Source organism: Ictidomys tridecemlineatus, chromosome 12 (assembly GCF_052094955.1).
Source record: "Ictidomys tridecemlineatus isolate mIctTri1 chromosome 12, mIctTri1.hap1, whole genome shotgun sequence".
In the NCBI taxonomy this organism is placed as follows: Eukaryota; Metazoa; Chordata; class Mammalia; order Rodentia; family Sciuridae; genus Ictidomys; species Ictidomys tridecemlineatus.
The window spans coordinates 55,129,392-55,151,854 of NC_135488.1; the positions used below are offsets into that span (position 1 = coordinate 55,129,392).

Consider the following 22,463-nt stretch of genomic DNA (forward strand, 5'->3'; position numbering starts at 1 on the left):
CTGAGATGGGAGGATTACATGTTCAAAGCCAGCCTCTGCCTCGGTAAGGCACTAAGCATGGAGACCCTGTCTCTAAATAAAATATGAAATAGGGCTGGGGATGTGGATCAGTGGTTGAACGCCCCTAAGTTCAATCCCCAGTACCCCCACCAAAAAAAAAAAAAAAAGAAAATACAGAAGGACACTATATGATTCACTGTAGCTTTAATTTGCAATTTATTTGGGGGGTGAGCATTAGTGTATTTACAAGTTGATCATGAATATGAATTTGTGTGATTAAAAAAAACATATTTATTTTACTGTGAGCTATGTGTTTCCATTCCCTACAATTAGAAAATCATTATGTACTGGGTATATTTTTGGTGTAAGTTACAATGCTTATTCCTCTTTTTGACTTTGGGCTTTATTTTATTAAATGTTTTGTGTTAATTTCATTTTTCACAAACTGTATTATTAATATTTGATTTGATTACTTATGGATTTTTTTTAGAATATTCTTGAAGGCAATTGGTAGAATACATGTATGCATAAATCATGAATCTAATTTCCGATTCTGACCTTGTCACTTTATTGGTAATAACATATAATAGCTAATTATCTCCCAGTAAAGATTTTATATCTAGTATAGATTAACAAGAGATATTGAATATGGTTTTCTAGTCTGTATTTTCATAAATCCTATAGCTAGATGGATGAGAATAGCAGAAAAAAAATGTTCACCAGTTATATTTAGGACCAAGATATTAGAGTTCATTAAGTATTAAAGTCCAGAAGCTAGGTGATGTTTGTTTACATCATCGGGGTAAATTTGTCACAGTGCTATTCTTTACTTGAAGGATGAGTCATTGATTGGGCTAAGGCTGTTACAACCCAATTATTTCTTCTCTGAACTTTCTTGCATTGTCTCACATGTTATCTTTTGGAGGCCACTACATCTAAACCATAACAATGATGGATATCATAAAGAAGATGTTATGGAAAAGAAGAGGGAAGGAAAACTAGGAACCTAAATACACTTGAAATTTAAAATTGGCATGAGACATGGACATGGACTTGGATGTTGGACTGGGACCCTTGAATGGGTGCATTGGATCTGAACTATAGACCTGGGCTATAAACCTGTACTGAATATGGACATTGAAATTGAACCTTACACTTTTCATTTTTACTTTGAACTATTAACTCAAGTTTGGACCTTGGATCAGGTCTTGCATCCTAGGTCTTGACTTTAGCTTTAACTTTATATCGATCTGAACCTAGGACCTGAACTTGGACATTAGAACTGAATATAAGACCAAAATATTTGGTTCGTTATTTGTCCAGTACCTTGAACCAAACTTAATTATGTGCCATGGTTATGGACTAGAGGTTAGTTCTACACATTGAATTTAGACTTTAGATCTTCACATGGACATGACCTTGCATGTGGCAATTGGACATGGACATGTTTTATTAATCCTAGACATAGAAGTTAATTTGGGCTTTGGAACTATGCCTTGACCCTGAACCTCTACCTCTGAAACTTGAACTCAGAACTGGATTGATTTTACATAGATCTTGGGTTTGCTATTGGACCTGACCTAGAATCTGAACAAAATCTTGAACCATGGAAATTTAGCTTAGACCTTTTCCTTGAACATTATCTCTGTCCTTACACAGGGACTTTGGACCAAGACCCACATCTCCTGGGAATACATATTCATTGTGGACCATGGATGGAGACATGGACTTTAGACATGAAATTTAATCTGCCTTTAAATGTTCTTGAATGTAAGTTTCATTTGGAATTCAGATTTTATTTGAGAAGGCAAGAAGAAACTACTTTGGAAAAGAGTCTCCAAAACTGAAGTTTGTTTTTAAACTGCTTCTTTCCTCAAGTGCTGCTTACATTCATCTGAACTTGTTAAACTATCTGGAGGAAAGTACACTTGAAATTAATGTTTTTTTTTTTCCTGAGTCCTTTTCTTGACGGTTGGTTAGTCTGGATTCATTAACTAATCACGACTTTCTCAATTCCAAATGGAATAAAATGATCAAAATCAACTTTGGAATAAATCAACTTATTCTCACTCTATGAAGACCAGTTCTCTTTAGTTTTATACTCTCAAAATCCTGTGTATTTGTCCTTCAAAGCTGTTATCAAATTGTAATTAATTTATTATTTTATGGTTATTATTTGATTATTTTTTTCCTTTTCTATAAAGCACATAACAGCAAAACTGGTCAGTGGGCCAGATTTGCCCTACTGCCTGTTTTTGCGTGGTCCATGAATTAATATTTTGTATTTTTAAATTGTTGGAAAATCATCAAAAGAAGAATAATACTTTGTGATATAGAAAAATGATATGAAATTTAAATTTTAATGTTCATAATTAATACTGGACTAAAATGCATACATGTTCAACAATTTATTGTCATTGGCTGCTTTCATATCACAATGGCAGAGTTGGGTAGTTACCTCAGAGCAGATACAGTTCACAGAGCTATCTGATCCTTTATAGAAGTTTATTTACTTTTGACCTACATAGCAAAGATGGAAAACATATTTGCTGCTATTTGCACTATATTCAGATTTCAAAGATTTTATTTATTTTTTATTGATTTTTTAAAAAACAAATGACAGTGGAATGCATTACAATTCTTATTACACATGTACTGTACAATTTTTCATATCTCTGGTTGTATATAAAATATGTTGACACCAAATCATGTCTTCATACATGTACTTTTGATAATGATGTCTATCACATTCCACCATCCTTGCTAATCCCATGCCCCCTCAGTGACCCCCCACCCTTATGCCCTATCTAGAATTCATCTATTCCTCCCATGTTCCCCCTCTCTACCCCACTATAAGTCAGTCATCTTATATCAGAGAAAACATTCAGCAATTGTTTTTTGGGGATTGGTTAACTTCACTTAGCATTATCTTCTCCAATTTACCTGCAAATGCCATGATTTTATTCTCTTTTAATACTGAGTAAAATTGTATATATATGCCACATTTTTTTTTATCCATTCATCCACTGAAGGGCAACTAGGTTGGCTCTACAGTTTAGCTATTGTGAATTGTGCTTCTATAAACATAGATGTTGCTGTGTCCCTGTAGTATGCTGTTTTTAAGTTCTTTGGGTTAAACTGAGGAGAGGGATAACTGGGTCAAATGGTGGTTCCATTCCCAGATTTCCAAGGAATCTCCATACTGCTTTCCATATTGACTGAACCAATTTGCAGTCCCACCAGCAACGTATGAGTGTACCTTTTTCACCACATTCTCGCCCAAACTTATTGTCTTCATAATACCTACCATTCTGACTGGAGTGAGATGATATCTTAGAGCAGTTTTGATTTGCATTTCTCAGATTGCTAGAGATGATAAACATTTTTTCATATATTTGTTGATTGATTGTGTATCCTCTTCTGAGAAGTGTCTGTTCAGGTCCTTGGACTATTTGTTGATTGGGTTATTAGTTTTTGTTGTTGTTATTGTTTAGTGCTTAGCTTTTTGAGTTCTTTAGAGACCCTAGAGATTAGTGCTCTATCTGATGTGTGAGGGGTAAAAATTTGCTCCTAGGATGTAGGCTCTCTGTTCACTTCAGAGATTATTTCTTTTGCTGAGAAGAAACTTTAGTTTGATTCCATCCCATTTATTGATTCTTGGTTTTAATTCTTGTGCTATAGGAGTCTTATTAAGGAAGTTGGGGCCTAATCCCACACGATGAAGATTAGGTCCTAATTTTTCTTCTATTAGACACAGAGTCTCTGGTTTAATTCCTAGGTCCTTGATCCACTTTGAGTTGAGTTTCAAAGATTTTGAAGTGTGACCAATTCCTTTTCTTTTAAGTCAATAAAATATGGTAAATTTCCACCAGTGGAGAATTGAATACATAGTTGTTAAATATATATGTGAATAAATATTATATTTTAAAGTCAATAACTAAGAATTATTTATCTCACTGTAGACAGTGAGATAAATATAAAAATCCTATGTTTGAAGGAACAAAAGAGTTTCAGAATGTTACATAAAATAGGATATATGTATATGAACCTAAAAAATGAATTCATACTACAGATATTTTATTGGTATATCTCTATGCAATAAATTATTAAAAGCCTAAATTAGAAAAATTATTAACATTCAATTTTTCTCCATGGAGAAATAGAAAGATAAATGGGACTTAGGAATGATATAAATGGACTATACTTTATTATTTATTCATTGCTGTTTCTTTTTGCTTTTTTATCTCTTTAAACAATGAAAGACACACAAAAGATGTCAAGGTATGGTCATTAATTCTTGGTTGTAAGGATATACATGTTTGAGATATTATAAAAGTAATTAATAATAAAAATAAAACCAATTTGGTTATAGAAGATTTTTCTATTTTTATTTTATGATCAAGCTATGTGAGTATAGTTGATAATAATCAGGTGTAAACAATCTCAATTTTTCCCCAATGAAGAAAACTTTGTATTATGACTAGCTTAATAATAAAGCAGTAGGCTTTGTAAAATACCCAGTAGTTGTATTAGAAGAGCTAATGTGACATGCAGCAGGAAACTGTTCCAAAATCAATGTGACAGTTTGAAACCAAATAAAAATTGACACAATTTTCTGATAAAAACTTTACTGCCTCCAATAGCTACACAGGTCATAAAATAGTTACTACTCATGATTACACATGACTGCCCAAATTCCAGTAACTGTGGCATCAGCATTTCAATTCTTTGATAACTTTACTTATTGGCTTCCGGGACTTGAAAGTTTTGTCACTCTGCCTTATTTTAGAAGATACATGGAACATCATTTTAATAATTTCTCATTTCTCTTGATAGGCTTAGGATAAGATAAAATGACTAAGGTAACATCCTGGAGTTATGATTAATATATCTAAAAGAAGGATGCTTTACAGATAAATCTCCACTAAGATACATTTCAAGGCTATTTTTGACTATGGGCCCTGCTAAGCCATCTTCCAGGAGTGTTCTGCATTCTGCTAATCATGGAACAAATATATTGAACTTTTGCAAAGGGATCATTTCTTGATTCTAAAACTAACTATATAACAGCTTATCTGAAAATATTATTTGACTAAGAAGATAATAGAGATAAAACATACAAGGAGCTATCTTATCTTTTGGCAAGCAAAGCTCCTTAAAATTTAACTTTGGTTATTCCAGGAATAAAGATTTCTTTTTGCCAAGAAGTGTATTGTAATAACCCAATTTCAGCCTAGTAGGTATAATATTGAACAAACCTCTCACCGCTGAGCTAGGAAGTACTGCTACAAAGAACTAAACAAAACAAAAATGACTCAATTTCAGTCTTAATGAGTCACCCTGTGAAACAAAAGTCTTAAATTGCAGTTAGAGATATTTATAACCTGAAGGTGTATTATCAATGTCACATTCTTTCAAATAAAAACAAAACAAATGAATTTTAATGGACGATTGTGGAAGGACCTAAGCTTAGCTGCCATATGTGTACTAAGGGGAATATTCAGGAGAGTAAACCAAGCCCAGTTTGAGAAGGAAAAGAGACCACGACAAATCCCATAACTTGGCTCATGCCTTTGAAGATAGAAGGTTCTTGTTGCTTTGGCCTGAAGCAAACCACCTTGCAGATATATGAACGCACAGGTATTCCAACTTCGGAGCTAATCAAGCTCTACTTTGAAAGGTAGAGTCTGGTAACTTGGGCACTCTTTCTTTTGTTTTGTTTTTGTTTTTGTACTGGAGATTGAACTCAGGGATACTTAACCAGGCCTTTTTTATATTTTATTTAGAGACAGGGTCTCACTGAGTTGCTTAGTGCCTCACCATTGCTGATCCTCCTGCCTCAGCCTCTTGAGCCACTGGGATTAGGTCACTCTTTTTAACTCTAAGGATGCAATTGTTTTTTTCTGATTGGGCATAGAATATTGATTATATCATGGTGTTTCCTTGTTTTATTTATTCATACAGTCATATATTAGGTAGCTCAACAGTGGAACACTTCATATATTTTTATTACTTATTTATAATACTTTGATATTTTATTTAGATTTGTAAATTTTCCTTTTAATGTGTTAATATAAACAAAAATTGCTCCATTTTACTATTTCTATTTCATGATCATGATTGGAAAACTGCATCTATTATCATTGAGTGGGGTCTTATTATTTAAATTATAATATTCTCTTTGGAAAATTTTAAGCACACAGAAAAGTTGAAAGTAAGTACGAACCTCCTTATCCTTCACTTAGGTTATTAACTGCTATCATTTCACAATATTTGCTTGTGCACGCTCTCTCTCTCTCTCCTTCTCCCTCCCTCCTTCCCTCTTTCTCTCTACACATACACATATTTTCTTGAATTTGAAATCTGCAAAGATGATAATTTTACTCTAAATCAAAATATAAATAATAAATATCTGAAGTGTAAGGAACTCTTTACTTAACTATATTACTATTACAAGAGAGAAAATTTTAAATTCTAGTATAACCAGATAACCAGTCCATATTTGTATTTTCTCAATTTTCCCTCAGATGACTCACTAAGTAAGACTCAGTTTACTTGCTAGATTTAGTTTTTATACTTTAGAATCTTTTAATGTTAAAAATCTTTTTTTCTTCTGGAATATTGGATGTTTCAATGTTGGAGACATATGCCATTCTGGATTTGTGATTGCTATTATGCACTTTTTCTTAAATGAATCTTTTAATCTAGTTATTTCTCCAATCATCTAAACTATCACATTGATATGATATTTTATTTTTTAAACTTTACAATTGTTCATAAAGTGTTCACTACAGTAATTGTTTTGTGTTTACATACTTTCATGTCCATTTGTAAAAAAGAAGAAAAAATCCTGGCTTTTTGGAATTGAGTTCATAAATTATGAATTCATTGTACAATCTCATTACAACCCCCTCACTGCACATACTTGTGCACAATTTCTCTTATAACTATGATAGAGTGAAAACTTCAGCCTACCCTTTACCTAGATTGGCAAAAATGAACCTGAACCACAGTATATGATCACATAGTACATTTCTCTGAGATGCCCAAATTGATGACTCAGAAGTAAACCTAATTTAATTTTTTCCCCTAAATATACATACACGAAGCTGGCTATCCTCTCAGTAAGAATACAATGGAACTGGCTTTTAATCTAACACCAAATGACCATCTTGCAGGTGAGCTCCCTTTTAGCCTAGGAATAGTGAGCACCCCACTGCAGTAGAGATCTGGATTATGTGTGAATCAGTTAAGATTTATAATTTTCTGCAATCCTGCTGTGACTTCTTTAAGTCTCTATTTTCTTCTGATCTGCATCACTTGATCATAGTACCACTTTTGCTTTGTGCTCCCTCGTTGTCTCTTATTCTGCCACATTGTCATTACATATCAGGGAAGCTACATCTTTCAGAAGAAAGGGCAAGGTAGGTCCTTTCATCTGATCATTAGATAATTAGAATTTTAAACAAATTAACATGTTTAAGCGACAGACCATCACCATCTTAGGTCCACTTTCTTTTTAAGTCCTTACCCATCTCTGCCACATTTAATTCTTATATTCACCTCCATTTTTGACCCATGATTTATTTAATCTTACCACACAAGGTAAAAAGAAATGTATGTGCCTTTAGAAGTAAATGCTTGAGAGATGTCTGAAGAAACTTCCTTGGATTTGTATCTTTAAAACTTTAATAAATTTTATGAGACAAGGAAGTTCAAGAGAAAAAAAATTAATTCTGTTAATGGTAGAAATGCTGCTATGCTAACTGGAAAGAATCAGGATCTATAATAATTCCAAGCACTTGCCAGGAAAAGTCCTTGGTCATATCTAAACATTTTTGCTATTGTTATCAATGCCTCTCCTTCAGATCCTCTTATAAAATCCATCTTTCCTGAGTCTAAAAACAATCCCAGGGAACCAGGAGACAGGTAAGTAGGAATGCAAGAATGCAATATGGATGGCAAGGATTCTAGAAGCTCTGGGATTAAAAAAGCAGGTGGAGGAGAGCACCTGTTCTCTCAGAAGATCTGAGACTCAGAAAAGTCTACCCAGGGAGCTCTCAGAAATAATAGAGATTTTAGATTTCCCAATTCATTCCAGGCCTACAGAAGGGAATGAATATGACCAAGATCAATGTACCCAATACTGTTCTTGACAAAAGAAAGACAAGAGGCAGTAGGGTCTCTGCATGTCTTCTCTCTGGACACATTTTCCTCAGTGATCTGATTGTCTCTTCACTAATAGACACCATGCTGTCAACCTTGCCCCTACCCAGCATGTCCTGGATGCTGCTGCCCTGCCTCATGCTCCTGTCTCAGGGGCAAGATGAGATTCCTCTGCCTCTATCACTGTACTATCTGTGAGTGTTCAGATCTAAGAAGAGAAAGAAGGCTCCTGGGTATCTCATCAGGTAAGGTGAGGTATATCCTCACTCAGGGAAACTGCCTGCTATCCTTTCATCTTCCTGCCTTTCTTCAGACCCACTGTGGTAGTTTCCCATTTTGTTAAATTTCTAAAGGAGGGAAACTGAAAGATCAGTAGTGAACTACAGGGAAGGAGAAAGACTGGAGGACCCAAAGTGGGAGGCATCATGGGCTATTGAATATGGAGAAAGGGCATAATGAAAGGAGATTCTCCAATATATAGTTGGTCTATTTTGAGATTAAGAATTCCTCAAAGCATTAGTAAAGAGGAGATGTAGTGGGGATTATTGTTTTCCTCTCAAAAGAAGACCTCATAACACTCCCTGAGTTGTCCTTCCCCCCAATCTCCACTCATCATTTGACCCCATCCCTCTCTGTATCTCCCTCTACCCAGGTGAAGACATTGAGAAGGAACAGCCCTCTCCACACATCAGCTGGTCCCAAAGGCTCCAAGGCCTAGGCCTCCCACTGTCATGCCTTGTTTACCACACCAAAATCCTGGATAGATGCTGCTGTGAGTGCTGAGTGGAGGGGTTAGGTGTGAAAGGCCACGTGCGTCTCAGGGTAAGGATCTCCAGGATTCCTGGATGGGAATGAACATCCTTATTAATTCCCTTTGCCCCACACCTGCCTTGGCCCTGTCCTTCTCCAGTGAGGTCTCAGGCTCCCTCTTATTTTCTTGCTTCCCAACCATGCAGTTGGCCTGCCAGAAGTGGTCTGAAGGACACCTTGTGTCTGTGCTCAGTGAAGCTGAAGCACAGTTCCTGTCCTCCTTGGTTAAGAGCAGTGTGAACAGCTACCAGTATGTGTGGATCGGGCTCCATGACCCACACTGGTGAGACTGGATGCTCTTTCTGTTCTATCTCAAGCTGTTGTGGTTACCAAGGCTCACTCTCCATATCTGCCCAGTAAGAACCTGAGGGGACATAGATCTCAAATTCCGGGTGGCATTTGGAATGAAAGGAAGTCCTGGTGGCCATCTGAAGACCTGAGTTCTGTGGAAGTCTCTGTCACAAGGTGAAGTTCATGTGCCTGTTGTCAACTTTTACACTATTTTCACAGGAGGCTTTGGAAATCAGTTCTTTGATCTTTAGGTCGTCTGAGCATACTATTCTGTGGGAATATGACTTGAAGATGAGATCCATATTTTCTCTTTTTAGAATAGATGTTGTTTTTGAGTTTCAGAGTCCTATTCACAAATACGTCACCAATTATGTCGAGCAAATTCATAGCATTTTTGAGTGGTTCCAATGTTCTGGTGATAATTGTTTGGGATTTTCTTTAGGAATCTGGAATTCAGGGGGAGTGTCCCAACAGAGAGCTGTGGAGAAGGTCAAATTCTATGAACATGGGGAGGGAATCAGATATTCCAGCTAGGGAATCATGTGAGCAGAACTCTTCACCTCCCATCCTGTGCCCTGTAGGGCCAAGAACCCAATGGTGCTGGGTGGGAGTGGAGCAGCACTGATGTGCTGAATTACACAAACTGGGAGAGGAATCCTTCCACTGCTTCAGACCGTGGTTATTGTGGGAGTGTGTCACGAAACTCAGGTAAGCATTTAGAGGTGTCACCTCTGCCAGGTCTTTCCCATCTCTCCTCAACCATTCTGGGGCCTGACCATCAGGGAATCCTTCTGAGAGGAAACTGAATTTTGATTCATGCAAGCAGAAAAAGAAAGTTGATTTGTCTTCTCCTATCTCCTTTGATCTCTCCTTTTTCTGAGTCTTCTTCCCTTGGAGTCAGACACTGGTGAAGATGAGAGAGAATCTAAAAGTCTGGGATAGAAACTGAGATGCCACTTCTCTGGGATCACAAAATCCACCTTTCTCAGTCACTTTATCTCTTCTTCCTCTCCAGCATTTCTGAAGTGGAGAGATTACAGCTGCGATAGAGAGTTACCTTATGTCTGCAAATTCAAGTACTAGGACACGTGGGAAACCAACAGGCGGAAATCGTGCATACTTCCATCATGAACACGAGTCCAAGGTGAAGACCCACCCAAGGAAGCATTCTCTGAACACCCCCATACCTGATCACCTCATCCTGAGCTTCCCTCTTCTGTCGTCTTCCCACCCCCATTTCAAGCTCTTCTTCTTCTTCTTTTTTTTTTTTTTGTAGCCTGAGGTCTTAGAGATAAACAAAAGTCTTAAATTATACTTGTATGCTTTGGTATCTAAAGACCCTTAAGATGGGGAAGAGAGTGCCTGGGAAAAAAGACTTTCCTTTTCTCAGTTCCATCCAAGCCCAAGGGAAAATGCCTAATCCTGCTCTCCTATACCTGCCCAGTGTGTTTATGGAACAGATGACAATGGCACTGCTCTTCCACACACCCACTGCCCATGTCCCTCTCCATGGTGTGACACCAACAGCTTTAGGGAAGCCTGACATAGTTTATACAGTGCTTCTCAAATTATTTTCTGAGAATACAAATTTTTGCTTGGATTGTGACTTTTGCAGATTACAGTAAGACATGAGAAACTTGGGTTTCCAGTTACAATGCTGACATAATGGGGATTGCATGTCGGTACTTCCTTCTTTTAACCACTCATGCAAAAATAATGTACACATTTAAAACCAACAACTTTTCTTTGGACTAATAGAGAATTGAAGTAGTAGAGCAAATCCGTTCCTTGATATGTGCACAGCACTTAAGTACATAGAGCCCTTTTTAATTTCTGCTTATCTGGACCAGAAACTTCTAGAGCTGTGAAGTGTTAGGAATATTTAGATGGTATTTTTTTTTCCAGTTTTGTTGGTGTATCATTGTTGTACATAATGGTTGGATTTTTTGTTACATATTATTAAATGCTAATTTTGAGAAATTACTGAATGTTGAGCGGGGATTGGCAGTAAAATGAGAAACTCCTGAAAGCATCCAAACTTAGGAAGGGTGTTTTAGGAAGGAACCCAAACTTGCATGAGTTTTTCTTCCAGGGACCTGCCAGTTTCTCACAATGAAGGATCAAGAGTAATCGCCCTCATGACTTTGGCACAGGGAGAAGAAAATAAACCGTTTGAAGTTGGACTAAAACATTTTCCATAGCAAAGATCTACTTCCAGGTAGAAAGACCATATTAAAGTCCTATACCCATGGGTGAAGTCCTATACAATGGGTAAGGTATTTACCCAATGCCAGCCACCTCCATACTTCTTGTCTTACATAAAGTAGTGAGAGATAGAAAAATACTTTTGAAGGTCATGGCTCTAGGACACAGGCCCACACAAATACTGAGATTTAATCATAAGATTTTATGCTTCTCCTGATATAGAGACTGCTACATAACAGGGATTCAATAGCAGATAACTGGGAAAGGTTTATGTTACAGAGTCTTCTATTTAAGAAGAATCTCTTAGGGAATCCCAAAGGCAAAAGATGAAACAAAAACAAAATCTCTGGAGAAAGATTAACCTTCTGCTCCCACAGCTATGGCAAACAATAAACACAAACTAACATAAAGCTCACAATAAAGGCCTCTTTCTTCAGTTCTTCTCACACATTATGTCATGTGCAGCTGTCAAGAGAAACTATCAAAGTTGTTCAAAAGCAAGGAAAAACATAGTGGAAGGAATCAAGCAAGCACAGGAACTGGACTCAGATATGGCATAGACTGTAGAGTTACGTATAATCTCAGGAATTAAAAATAAAAATAAGTATACTTGGGCTGGAGTTGTAGCTCAGTGGTAGAACATTTGCCTAGCATGTGTGAGGCACTGGGTTTAACCCTAAGCACTACATAAAAATAAATAAAGGTATTGTGTCCATGTACAGCTAAAAAATGTTTTTTTAAAAACAAATATACTTAGTGTAATAAGAGAATTGACAATGGGCAAGGAAATTTTGTAATGTATGCAGAGAGGTGTAAGCTCTATGAAATAATCAAAATGCAGTGCCACATTAGCAAAGAATGGAGGAACTTTGGATTGGGCAGAGGGGAGTGAGGGGAAGGGGAGGGGGTATGAGAGTGGGAAAGATAGTGGACTGAGATAGACATTATTACCCTATATACATTGTATGATTGCACGACCCATGTGACTCTACATCATGTACAGTTAGAGGAATGAGAATTTGTGCTCCATTTATGTACAATGTGTTAAAATGCAAGCTGCTGTCAGGTATAACTAATTAGAACAAATTTAAAACAAAACAAAACAAAAAAAATGCAATGCCACAAATTGAAAACACTCTAACAGGGAGGAAGAATATCTTTGGCTCATAAGTCAAATGGACATGGCCAGATGAAATATCAGTGAGCTTGGAAATTTGTTAATAGTGACTTATCAAGATTAAATGCAAAAATAAAATGGAATGAAAAATCTCAGAATAGTCAAGAACTGTGAAATAATTATAAAAGGTAAAACTTAAGAATAATAGGAATACTAGAAGGAAAAAAGGAACAAAAATAATTTGAAAAGTGGGTAAGCATTTTCCAAAATTAAGGTCACACCAAACCCTAGATCTAGGAAGCTCAGGGATGCCAGGTAGGATGAATAGAAAAACCCCAATGTAGGCCTATTATTAAACCTGTAGATTACCAAAAACAAAACAGAACAAAAATCTTGAAAGAAACCAGTGATTTAGGGGACAGTTTACCTTTAGAGGAACAAGAATAATAATTAGACTTTTCATCAGAAAACATGAGAATGAATGGAAATGAAAAACAGAAAATGAAAAACTAAAATTTCATAGACCATAATGTTATTCTTCAAAAGTAAAGGAGAAACAAGTACTTTCTCTAATGAACAAAATAAAATCTAAGAAAACTCACTTCCAAAAACCTTGCATGCAAAAACTGTAAAAAGTTCTTACGGCTGAAGGGAATTGACAGAGATCCAATAACTCACATAGTTTCGAAGAAAAGTATTGAAAAGGCAAGAAAAATGAATAGTGAAGACTTTAATTTTCTCATTTTTAACCAAGATAAAAGATAATATTAGTTTAAATAAAATAACAGCAACATTCTTTTGGGTACTCATAACACTTTACTAAGTGAAGGTGAGGGTCAGTAATGTCTTAAGGGATGAGTGAGGAGTTTATACCTAATAATCTCATAAAAGTGTTTATTTTTGTTTTGCTTAAATCACGATCTAACCATGTGAGTATCTCTCACATGTTAAGAGTTTTATATTGCTTTTATTTATCATACTTATTTTGTGGGGAAATGGAGATTCCTATCATAGGATTTCTGACCTTCTGGACTTTGCTGATTATATACATGTGTTGTAACATAAAAATATGTCTCCATCTCCTTTATTCCTTGGAGTTGGTGCTATATGCAAATTAGCAGCAGTCAAACTGTTCTAATTATAAGACACTTATATTCTTAAAAACTATGGACAGGCACAGTGGTATTTATCTATTATCTCAGCTACTTGGGAGGATGAGGCAGGAAGACTGGAGGTTCAAGACAAGCCTGGTCTGTCTCAAAATGAGAAATAAATTTACAAAAAGCACCTGAGATGTAACTCAGTGATGAAGCACCTCTGGGCTCAATCCCCAGTACAGAAAAACAAATAATTGAGGACCCCAAAATGTTTATTCATGTGTGTTACTATTATTTCAAATACTAAGCATTAAAACAGGGATTTCTTAAAAAATTACTAATTCATATTGAACATGTAGAAAATGTCAACAAGATATTCATGTTTGATACTAGAACTTCATCAGTCTGTTTTTCAAGAAAAAGGATGTTGCAGGAAAAGGTAAATTATAATTCGTTGTTGCAATTGTTTTTATTTTTCTCAAGAGAACCACTGTATACAAATTACCCATTGAGTCACGCAGACAATTAAAACAAAAGGGTTAAGATTCATTTTAGTTGCCATTATGTTTCATCAAATTCAAGGGCACATTTAAGTGAAAGTGTCTTTTTTTTTTTTGCTTCTTCCAAGTATATGGTTATAAGGACACAAGCTAATGTCTCTACCTTCATTTAACACTGAAGCATCAGGACATTTAACCAGTATTTCTTGAGCCCTGTCACTCAAAATATCAACACAGTAAAAGGAACAAATAACATTTTACTCTAATACTTAACATTGAAACTTCAACCCACTCTGAAAGGGCCTTGAAGACCCATGAGTATGTTATCAAAATCAGAGGTTGAAACTGCCAGCCCACAATTACAGTGAACCAGGAGGGCTTCCCAGTCCTCATGCACAGAGGCAGCTGGAAAGCAAGTCCATTCAGCTACTATTCCTGAGAGCCTTGCTGGACATTTGACCTACAAGATTAACTCTAGATTCTAAGCCATTATTTCTTACCTGGGTTTAAATTATTTCTTTGCCTTCAGCAACTTCATGCTCACCTATACTTCCAATTGTTAACCCTAACCCACCCAATTCATATTATTAACCTGTATTATATATTACTACACAGGTATAAAGAAATGTGCATATATGCCCACAGGAACTACTTCTTGCTGGTTGATCTAAAAGGTACTGCTGGTATTCATTTTCCTTCAATATCCAAGGCCATAACATTTGCAACACTGTAAAACAGCATAATCTATACCACAGGGTTGCATTCATTCTCTTGAGTTTCTCAGAATGGGATATCTGGGAGAGGGTGGGGAAAGTTCAAACTTCACCTGCCCTGGAGATAGAGCTGGCCTGCTAACTGGAAGCAGGCAACAGCTGTGCTGATTCCCAAGCTTTCCCAGGAAGATTCTCCTCCCCCTGATGGGAATCTCCTGAATCCATGCCATGAGCCCTGCCTGCACACACGTTTTGCCCCCTCCTTTCAATGCCCCTCCCTCAGATCCTCTTATAAAAGTCCAGCCTTCCCTGCCCTGACAAAGCATTCCAGTTTCCTACAAGACAGGTAAGTGGGTGACGAAAGGAACTGAGGCTGAAAGAAGCTGAGGCTGAGCCCTGCAGGCTTTGACCTCACACATCACTAGAGGGTGGAGGGGGTCCCAGTCCTCAGAGAACACAGGAGTTCAGGGACTAAGCAGAGGCTGGCCAGGGAGCTCTCAGGAAGACCAGAGAATACAGATTTCCCAGTTCATGCCAGGTCCATGCAAGGGCATGGATAGCACTCAGATCAACACATCTGGACAGGATTAGACCAAAGAAAGGCAAGGCGCAGTGGGGTCTCTGCATGTCTTCTTCCTGAGCACATTTCCTACAGTGAGCTGCTTGTCTCCTCACTCACAGACATGATGCTGACTCCCATGGCCCTGCCCAGCATGTCCTGGATGCTGCTTTCCTGCCTCATGCTCCTGTCTCAGGTGCAAGGTGAGATTTCTCTGCCTCTAGCCCAGGGATTTCTGTGAGCATTAAGACCCAGGAAGAGGAAGGCTCCTTTATGGGGGAAGGTGAGGGGTGCCCACACTCAGGGAAATTGCCTGCTGTCCCTCCATCACCCTCTCTTGCTTCAGCTAACAGTGGTGGGAGGCCAGAGTATGCATCCTCAATGGAATGAGGTGGCTCCCTGCTTTGTCAGAAATTTCTAGTTTATGTGAGTGGGTTAAAGAGGGAAAGTGTGAAAGGGCCATAATGCAGTGTAAGGAACAATGAAAGATTGGAAAACCCAGTGTGGGAACTGTCAGCTCAGGCTGGGAGGAGTCGTGGACTGTTGAGTAAGGGGAAAGGGTAAAATGAAAGGTGGTGCTGCCCAACATGGCTGGGCCAGGTGAGAATGCAGATTCCTGAAAGCATGAGCAGAGCTGAGAGGTGGAGGGGATTGTGGTTTCCCTCCCAGAAGGAGACCTCATAGACGTTCCCTACGTTATCCTCCCCACCCCAATCTCCATTCTTCATTTGATCCCATCCCTCTCTGTATCTCCCTCTACCCAGGTGAAGACATCCAGAAGGAACAGGCCTCTCCACGCATCAGCTGTCCCAAAGGCTCCAAGGCCTATGCCTCCTACTGCTATGCCTTGTTTACCACACCAAAATCCTGGATAGATGCAGACGTGAGTGCTGGGTGGGTGACAGGGGAAAGGCCACATGTATCCCAGGGGCAAGGTCACCAACTTCCACAGTTCCTGGGAGGAGAATGAACACCCTTGCCAATGCTATTTATCCCACCAAACTCCTCCCTGCTTTTCTCTATCGAGATCTCAGGCTCCCTCTTATTTTCTTGCTTCCCAACCATGCAGTTGGCCTGCCAGAAGCGGTCTGAAGGACACCTTGCGTCTGTGCTCAGTGGGGCTGAAGCCTCCTTTGTGTCCTCCTTGGTCAAGAGCAGTGTGAACAGCTACTCATATGTCTGGATTGGGATCCATGATCCCACACTTGTGAGTTCAATACTCTTTTGGTTACATCTCAAGTGGCTATTGTCACCCAGGCCTTCTCTCTATGCCTGCCCAGGAGGAAGCTGAGGGGACTTAGAGCTCAGATTCTGGGTGATATTTCGAGCAAAGGGAAATCCTTGAGGCCATGTTAAGAGCTAAGTTATGTGGGGTTCCCTAGTTAATCCAATGATGTTCATGTGCCCCTTGTCAGTTTTCATATTATGCTCTTATGAGGCTTTGGAAATTTTCACGGAGTCTGAGCATAGTATTCTAAGGGATCACTACCTGAAGGTATGAGACATATTTTCTCTTTTAAGATTAGATATTATCTTTGAGTTTCAGAATCTAGTCACAAAAACATCATCAATTGTGTTAAGCTATTTCCTCACTGATTTTGAGTGGTTCCAAAGTTCTTGGGATAATTGTCTAGGATTTTCCTGTAGGAATGAGAAATTTGGGGGAAACATTCCTTTAGAGCCTTCTGTGTATCCTGTGGAGAAGGCCAAACTCCATGAAGCTGTGAGGGGAATCAGAAGGTCCAGCTAGGGGGTCATGCAAGCAGAGCTCTAATCTCTATCCTTCCCCACAACACATACACATACCTACCTGGTTCCATCCTGTGCTCTGTAGGGACAAGAAGCCAATGGTGCTGGGTGGGAGTGGAGCAGCACTGATGTGCTGAATTATGCAAACTGGGAGAGGAATCCGTCCACTGCTTCAGACCGTGGTTATTGTGGGGGTGTGTCACGAAGCTCAGGTAAGCCTCAGAGAAGCCACTTCTGCCCAGTCTTTCCTTCCTCTCCTCCCATTTCCTGAGCCTGACACTCAAGGAATCCATCCTGAGTTAGGAAACGCAATGTTGGTTTGACTTCTCCAATCACTTCTCATCTCTTTTCTCCAAGTCTCCTTCCTCTGGAGTTGGACACTGGTAAAAATGGCTAGACAAGAATCGTTGGCTTTATAAGATCCACTAGTTCCACTCACTTTACTACTTCTTCCTCTGCAGGATTTCTGAAGTGGAGAGACTACAGCTGTGACAGAGAGTTACCCTATGTCTGCAAATTCAAGGGCTAAGGCAGGTGGAAATCAGCAGCCTGTGTTTCTCATGATGCTCACCACGCACAAGGGACCAAGTACAAAGGCCTACCCTAAAAAGACCTATTCACCCAACATTCCCAAAACCGACCAGTTTGTCCTGATCTTTCTTCCTCTTGCCTCATTCTAACCCTCATTTCAGGCTGTTCTATGTATTTCATGAACAAAGACCTCAGAATGAAATAATAAAAATTTTAACTTATACTTGTGTGATTTTGTGACCATTTTTTTTTTAGTAAATCCCTGAGGATGTTGGGAAAGAGTTTTGGGGGGAGGGAAATTTCCCCTTCTCAATTCCACTCAGGTCTAAGGGCGAATGCTTAATGTTTCATCCCTACCAATACAGTGTGATGGGAACGTAGGAGTGTTTGTGGAAGATTATATGTGGACAGACGATAACACTACTTTCCCACACATCCAGGGCCCATTCATTCTCCCAGCCCATGTCACTGATGGTGTAATGTAACCACCCTAAAGATGCTCTAATTGTGTTTACTACAATACTTCTTGGAAAGTTACATTAGCCATAAGGCTGAATAGGACTTTCAGCACTGTGTCCTCATAGAAATACCCATTTGAAAAAAAAAATTACTAACAAGAACATGTCTTTGCAAGAGTAAAGGAGTCTGGGAGAGAAATTTCAGTATATTGGTGTAACAAGAAATGATGAGAGGTGTATAGAAGATGGTAAGAAAGACAGTTTTACATTGTTCATATTGCCTTTCCCTAACCCCAGGCTGTACAGAATGGAGGGGGTTATCATGTGTACAGTGGAAGGAGAATGAAATGTATATCCAGATCTGCTCTGGACCCCCATAGCAGACTCACCCAGTTAAGTCCTGGGCAGTTCACTATAGTCCCTCCAGGTTGGTATTCTTGAGTTGAGTCCTCAGGCCCACCCTGCCACACTAGCTAGTTTGGTCTTCTTCTCCACAGGCTGCCCCAAGTGCCAGGAAGTCCCTCTGTTGGATAAAGCTGTAGGGTGACCCCAGTTACCTCAGGCTCAAGTCTAGCCCAGCAGACTTAATCTCCAGGTATATAGTAGTTATCAATCTTTCCTGTACAGCTTTGGACTCCAGACCAACCTGCCAGGATTGGCTCAAAGCCAGTCCAGTCCCTGAAACTCCAGATGCCAGACAAGCCCCACAGACTCAATCTTCATGCCCGTCCCATCTCCAGACTTGACCACAAGCCACTTATATGATTAGGAAAATGTGAATTAAAACCATAATGTGACATCACCTTATATCACCTTATACCTGTTAGAATGAAAGATAAATGTTCTCCCTCAGGTACTGCTGTAATAGTTCTTTCCCCTATAATCTGAGAAAACCATTCAAGTTGGACGGGAAGTAAGGGGCTATGGTGGGAAGGTAAACCATTATGCAAAAGATTTCTAAAAGACATTGGAAATAGAACTACCAGATAATTCAGCAATCCCACTGTGAGTAAATATCCAAAGGAATTGAAATTATTATGTTGAATAGAAGTATTTATCCAACTTCCGTTTTCATTGTAGCATTGTTCATAATAGCCAAAATATGAATTCCATCTACATATCCATCAGTGTAGCAACAGAATATTATTCAGTTTTTAGAAGGGAGAAAATCCTGTCATTTGTGACAACATAAATAAACATGGAGGACACTATAGTAAGTGAAATAATCTAGGCACAGAGCCAAAAATACTGCATGATCTCATTCATACACAATATGGGAAATATACTGAGGGGTCTTAAAATATAAAGATGTATATGGGATCATACAACTGAAAAAATCCAGCAGTGAGGTAGCCCTCAAACTTCATTCACTCAGGGCTCATTTGCCATTTCATTGGGTTTCTCTTGTGTGTGCTCTTTCATTTTATCTGTATGTGTTTTTTTTTTCCTAATGACTTTATTTTACAGCTTAGGATAGTTGCCAGAAGCAACTGGGAATACTTATTCCTCATCAGTATTGAAAAGAAAAATTCTTTTTGTAAACTTATAAAAGTTCTGAGCTTCTCTCTTTTGTTTTTTTAGATAAAACTGAGAAATTTCCTTGTGATGGGCCAGTTGTTGAAAACTGAATTACTGTGTAACTTAGTATAATGACAGCAAAGGCAATATGTTATATTGATTGAATCACATGAATTATAAGCTGTCTGGGGTCTTAGGGTGTGATCATTAACAAGCTAACCTCTCAGGAGGTGGGACGGCCGTGCTTTCCTGGCAGAACATTAGGGTTCTATTATAGAAAGAGGGATGGAGGAATGAAAGCAGATAGGTGGTCAGGGAATACCAATTCACCCACTTTTCAGAAGACAACTGGGAGAAGGTAAGACTTGGTATCATACTCCAACAGGATTAAAGGGCTTATAAAATGTTTTAAGCCTTTTTAATTTTCTGGTAATTCTCAAACACCAAATTATTCCTATCAAAAGAATCAAGGTACAGACATAAACAGAGAGGGAAGGCATCCCTCACCTGTCAGTCTCCAGTCAGCAATCAGCCACTTTCTTTTTGTCAGTTTACAGTTAACACTTGTCATCTATAAAATATAATTTTTCCAGTTTTCCTCACATTTTTTTTCAATTTTCTTTGCCAATTTACATTATCTGTGCTCCTTGGTTTATTTTTGTCCAAATAAGTGTAAGTAAGCCATTCACAGACACCTTCTGAAAGTAAGCATCCAACCTTAACGACACCTAAAGTTTGGTGACATGGTTTTCTGATTGAAAGCTGGAGAGGTTTTGTAATTTCAGAAAGTACATGGAAGAAGATTTATATGATAAATAAAATTTTTAAAAAAACATGCTTTTTCCTTAGGAAAGAGAATTAGTAGCACCTGGAAGAATTTGTGATATTGTGGGTTATTAAATATTCTGAAAATGTTTCTAAGTCAGATTTATACTAGATCTGATCTCAGTGCTCTTTCAAGGATGGATTTAACATCCTAATATTTAATTTACCCAGAACTATGATAAAAGTTTTGCTATTCTGGGTCTATAAGCCAAGTGGCTGTTAAGTGATTCCTTAATAATGCAGAGGATCTATAACCAGTTCTTTGTTGCCATCCATTTTTGTCTTCTGACTCTTTTAAAAGGAAAAGTGAAAGAAAAAAGAAAGACTATGATTATGAGCATTTATTTAACATCATTTATTTAAAGGACTATTTATTTTTAGCTTTTCTAAAATGAAAACGGAAGACAGTAGAGACCCTCGCAAACTAGATACACTTAAAATATTGTGGTACAACTATTGAATTGAATTTGGTGGAACCATTAGAAATGACACTGGAAAATGTTCATATTTGTTAAAGTTGGTGCGGGAAAGAAGGAGATTGAGGCAGTAGAGGACCTCCTTGCCTAGCCCCTTACTCACAGTCCAACTTGAATGGTTTTCTCAGATTAGATGGGAAAGAACTATTACAGCAGTATCTGAGGGAGAACAGAAATAAAAGCATAGCAAATGAGCAATGAAGCTGTTGCAAGGGGGCAAAATTGTGACATACGCAGTTGAGGGGAGAAATAAAGAATGTCCTCACACTTCTGCCCCTTTCAATACATTATTTACCCAAATTACTCAATACAGTTTCCCTCTAGGGGTTCTTGATCAAGAAAACGACAATTCTTAATGCTAGGCACTGCAATAGACATCATCATCAATTCACAGCAAACAATTCTAGATTAATTCTAAGCACTGCAAAACACAATCATATCAGGCTAATGGCAGACATTCCCTCTTCACGCTAACTTCAAAGGTCTTAAGTCTTAGGCTTTGAGTCCAGCAGAGGTACACTCACTCAGACCACGATGATCAGGTCCAGAAACAAGGCAGGCTTTTCCTGGCGTGGAGTGGATGACCGACCGGTTGAGGAGGGGGTCATAGGGAGGAGTTTCGGCTCTCACCAAGGTCCAGATGAGATGGTAGAGTTTGAGAGCGGTGAAGATCACGCAGAGGCTCAGGAACAATGACAAGTCGTGGGATGTCAGGTCCTCATCAGGCTCTCCAGCTCGAGTGCATCCTTGTTTCGGCTGGCTGAATCCCTGTTCATTTGTTCTATAATTTATACTATATTTGGGGGGGGGGTTGACCCCCCTTTCAATCCTTATCAGCTACCACCGGATTTCTCAGTGATATCATTTACCCTGAGGTCAGAAACATCTGGTCTGGTGGCCTCCACCCTGATCTTTTCAACTTTCCCTCTTATCAGGAGAGGACAGCCTGCCAGTGGCTTCACTCTCTTTTATCAGGGTGGTGGGGGGGGAGTAACTTGTTTGAGGACATACTGGAGGGCTCTGTGGATGTGCCTGGTGAAACTGCAGGTCTTTTAAAATGAAGTTTTTAAAATGGAGTTGCTTAGGCTCAGGCCTAAGGCCATCCTAACAGAAGCCCCGGTCACTAAGAGGAGGGTGGGCTCAGAGAGATGCCTGGCAAGAGGAGGTGCTCCTCCATCAGGGGCTGGGACTGCCCACATGAGACAGCCTTCCTATGATTAGAACAAACTTTTCTTCAGGCAAAGGTGAAATTTCACTGTTTTCGGAGTGCTCCCAGGTGCCCAGCTCCCATGTCCTTGGGACAAAAAATGTCTCCCAGGAAAGAATATAGAGGAAGGATGAAGTGGCCCAGAGAAGGATATAAGAGATCTGCCTGGGAATAACAAAGTCATCTGGGGAGAGAATCACAGAAGAGAAAAATAGTAGATGGTCCATCACGTTCTTCTGAT

At 38.7% G+C, this 22,463-nt stretch overlaps 1 protein-coding gene and 1 non-coding gene across 3 annotated transcripts in view; both read left to right on the forward strand.

The window, feature by feature from the left end:
• Window positions 1–12,335, forward strand: part of LOC101957152 (uncharacterized) — a 28,107-nt gene extending 15,772 nt beyond the window's left edge. Inside the window, exons 2-6 of one of the 2 annotated variants that reach the window (XR_013428850.1) lie at window positions 1,660–8,411; window positions 8,819–8,988; window positions 9,123–9,441; window positions 9,849–9,975; window positions 10,283–12,335. This is a non-coding gene — a transcript (uncharacterized LOC101957152). Of the gene's footprint in view, window positions 1–1,659; window positions 8,989–9,122; window positions 9,442–9,848; window positions 9,976–10,282 lie in introns of both variants that reach the window. The other variant, XR_013428849.1, reaches the window with a different exon arrangement.
• Window positions 12,336–14,783: 2,448 nt separating this feature from the next.
• On the forward strand, window positions 14,784–17,961 carry LOC144369586 (regenerating islet-derived protein 3-gamma-like). The gene is made up of 6 exons (XM_078029804.1): window positions 14,784–14,860; window positions 15,581–15,661; window positions 16,223–16,341; window positions 16,528–16,665; window positions 17,293–17,419; window positions 17,669–17,961. Exons 1-6 carry the CDS (start codon window positions 14,812–14,814, stop codon window positions 17,734–17,736), a joined length of 582 nt encoding a protein of 193 aa, XP_077885930.1. The 5' UTR covers window positions 14,784–14,811; the 3' UTR covers window positions 17,737–17,961.
• The last annotated feature ends 4,502 nt before the right edge of the window (window positions 17,962–22,463 follow it).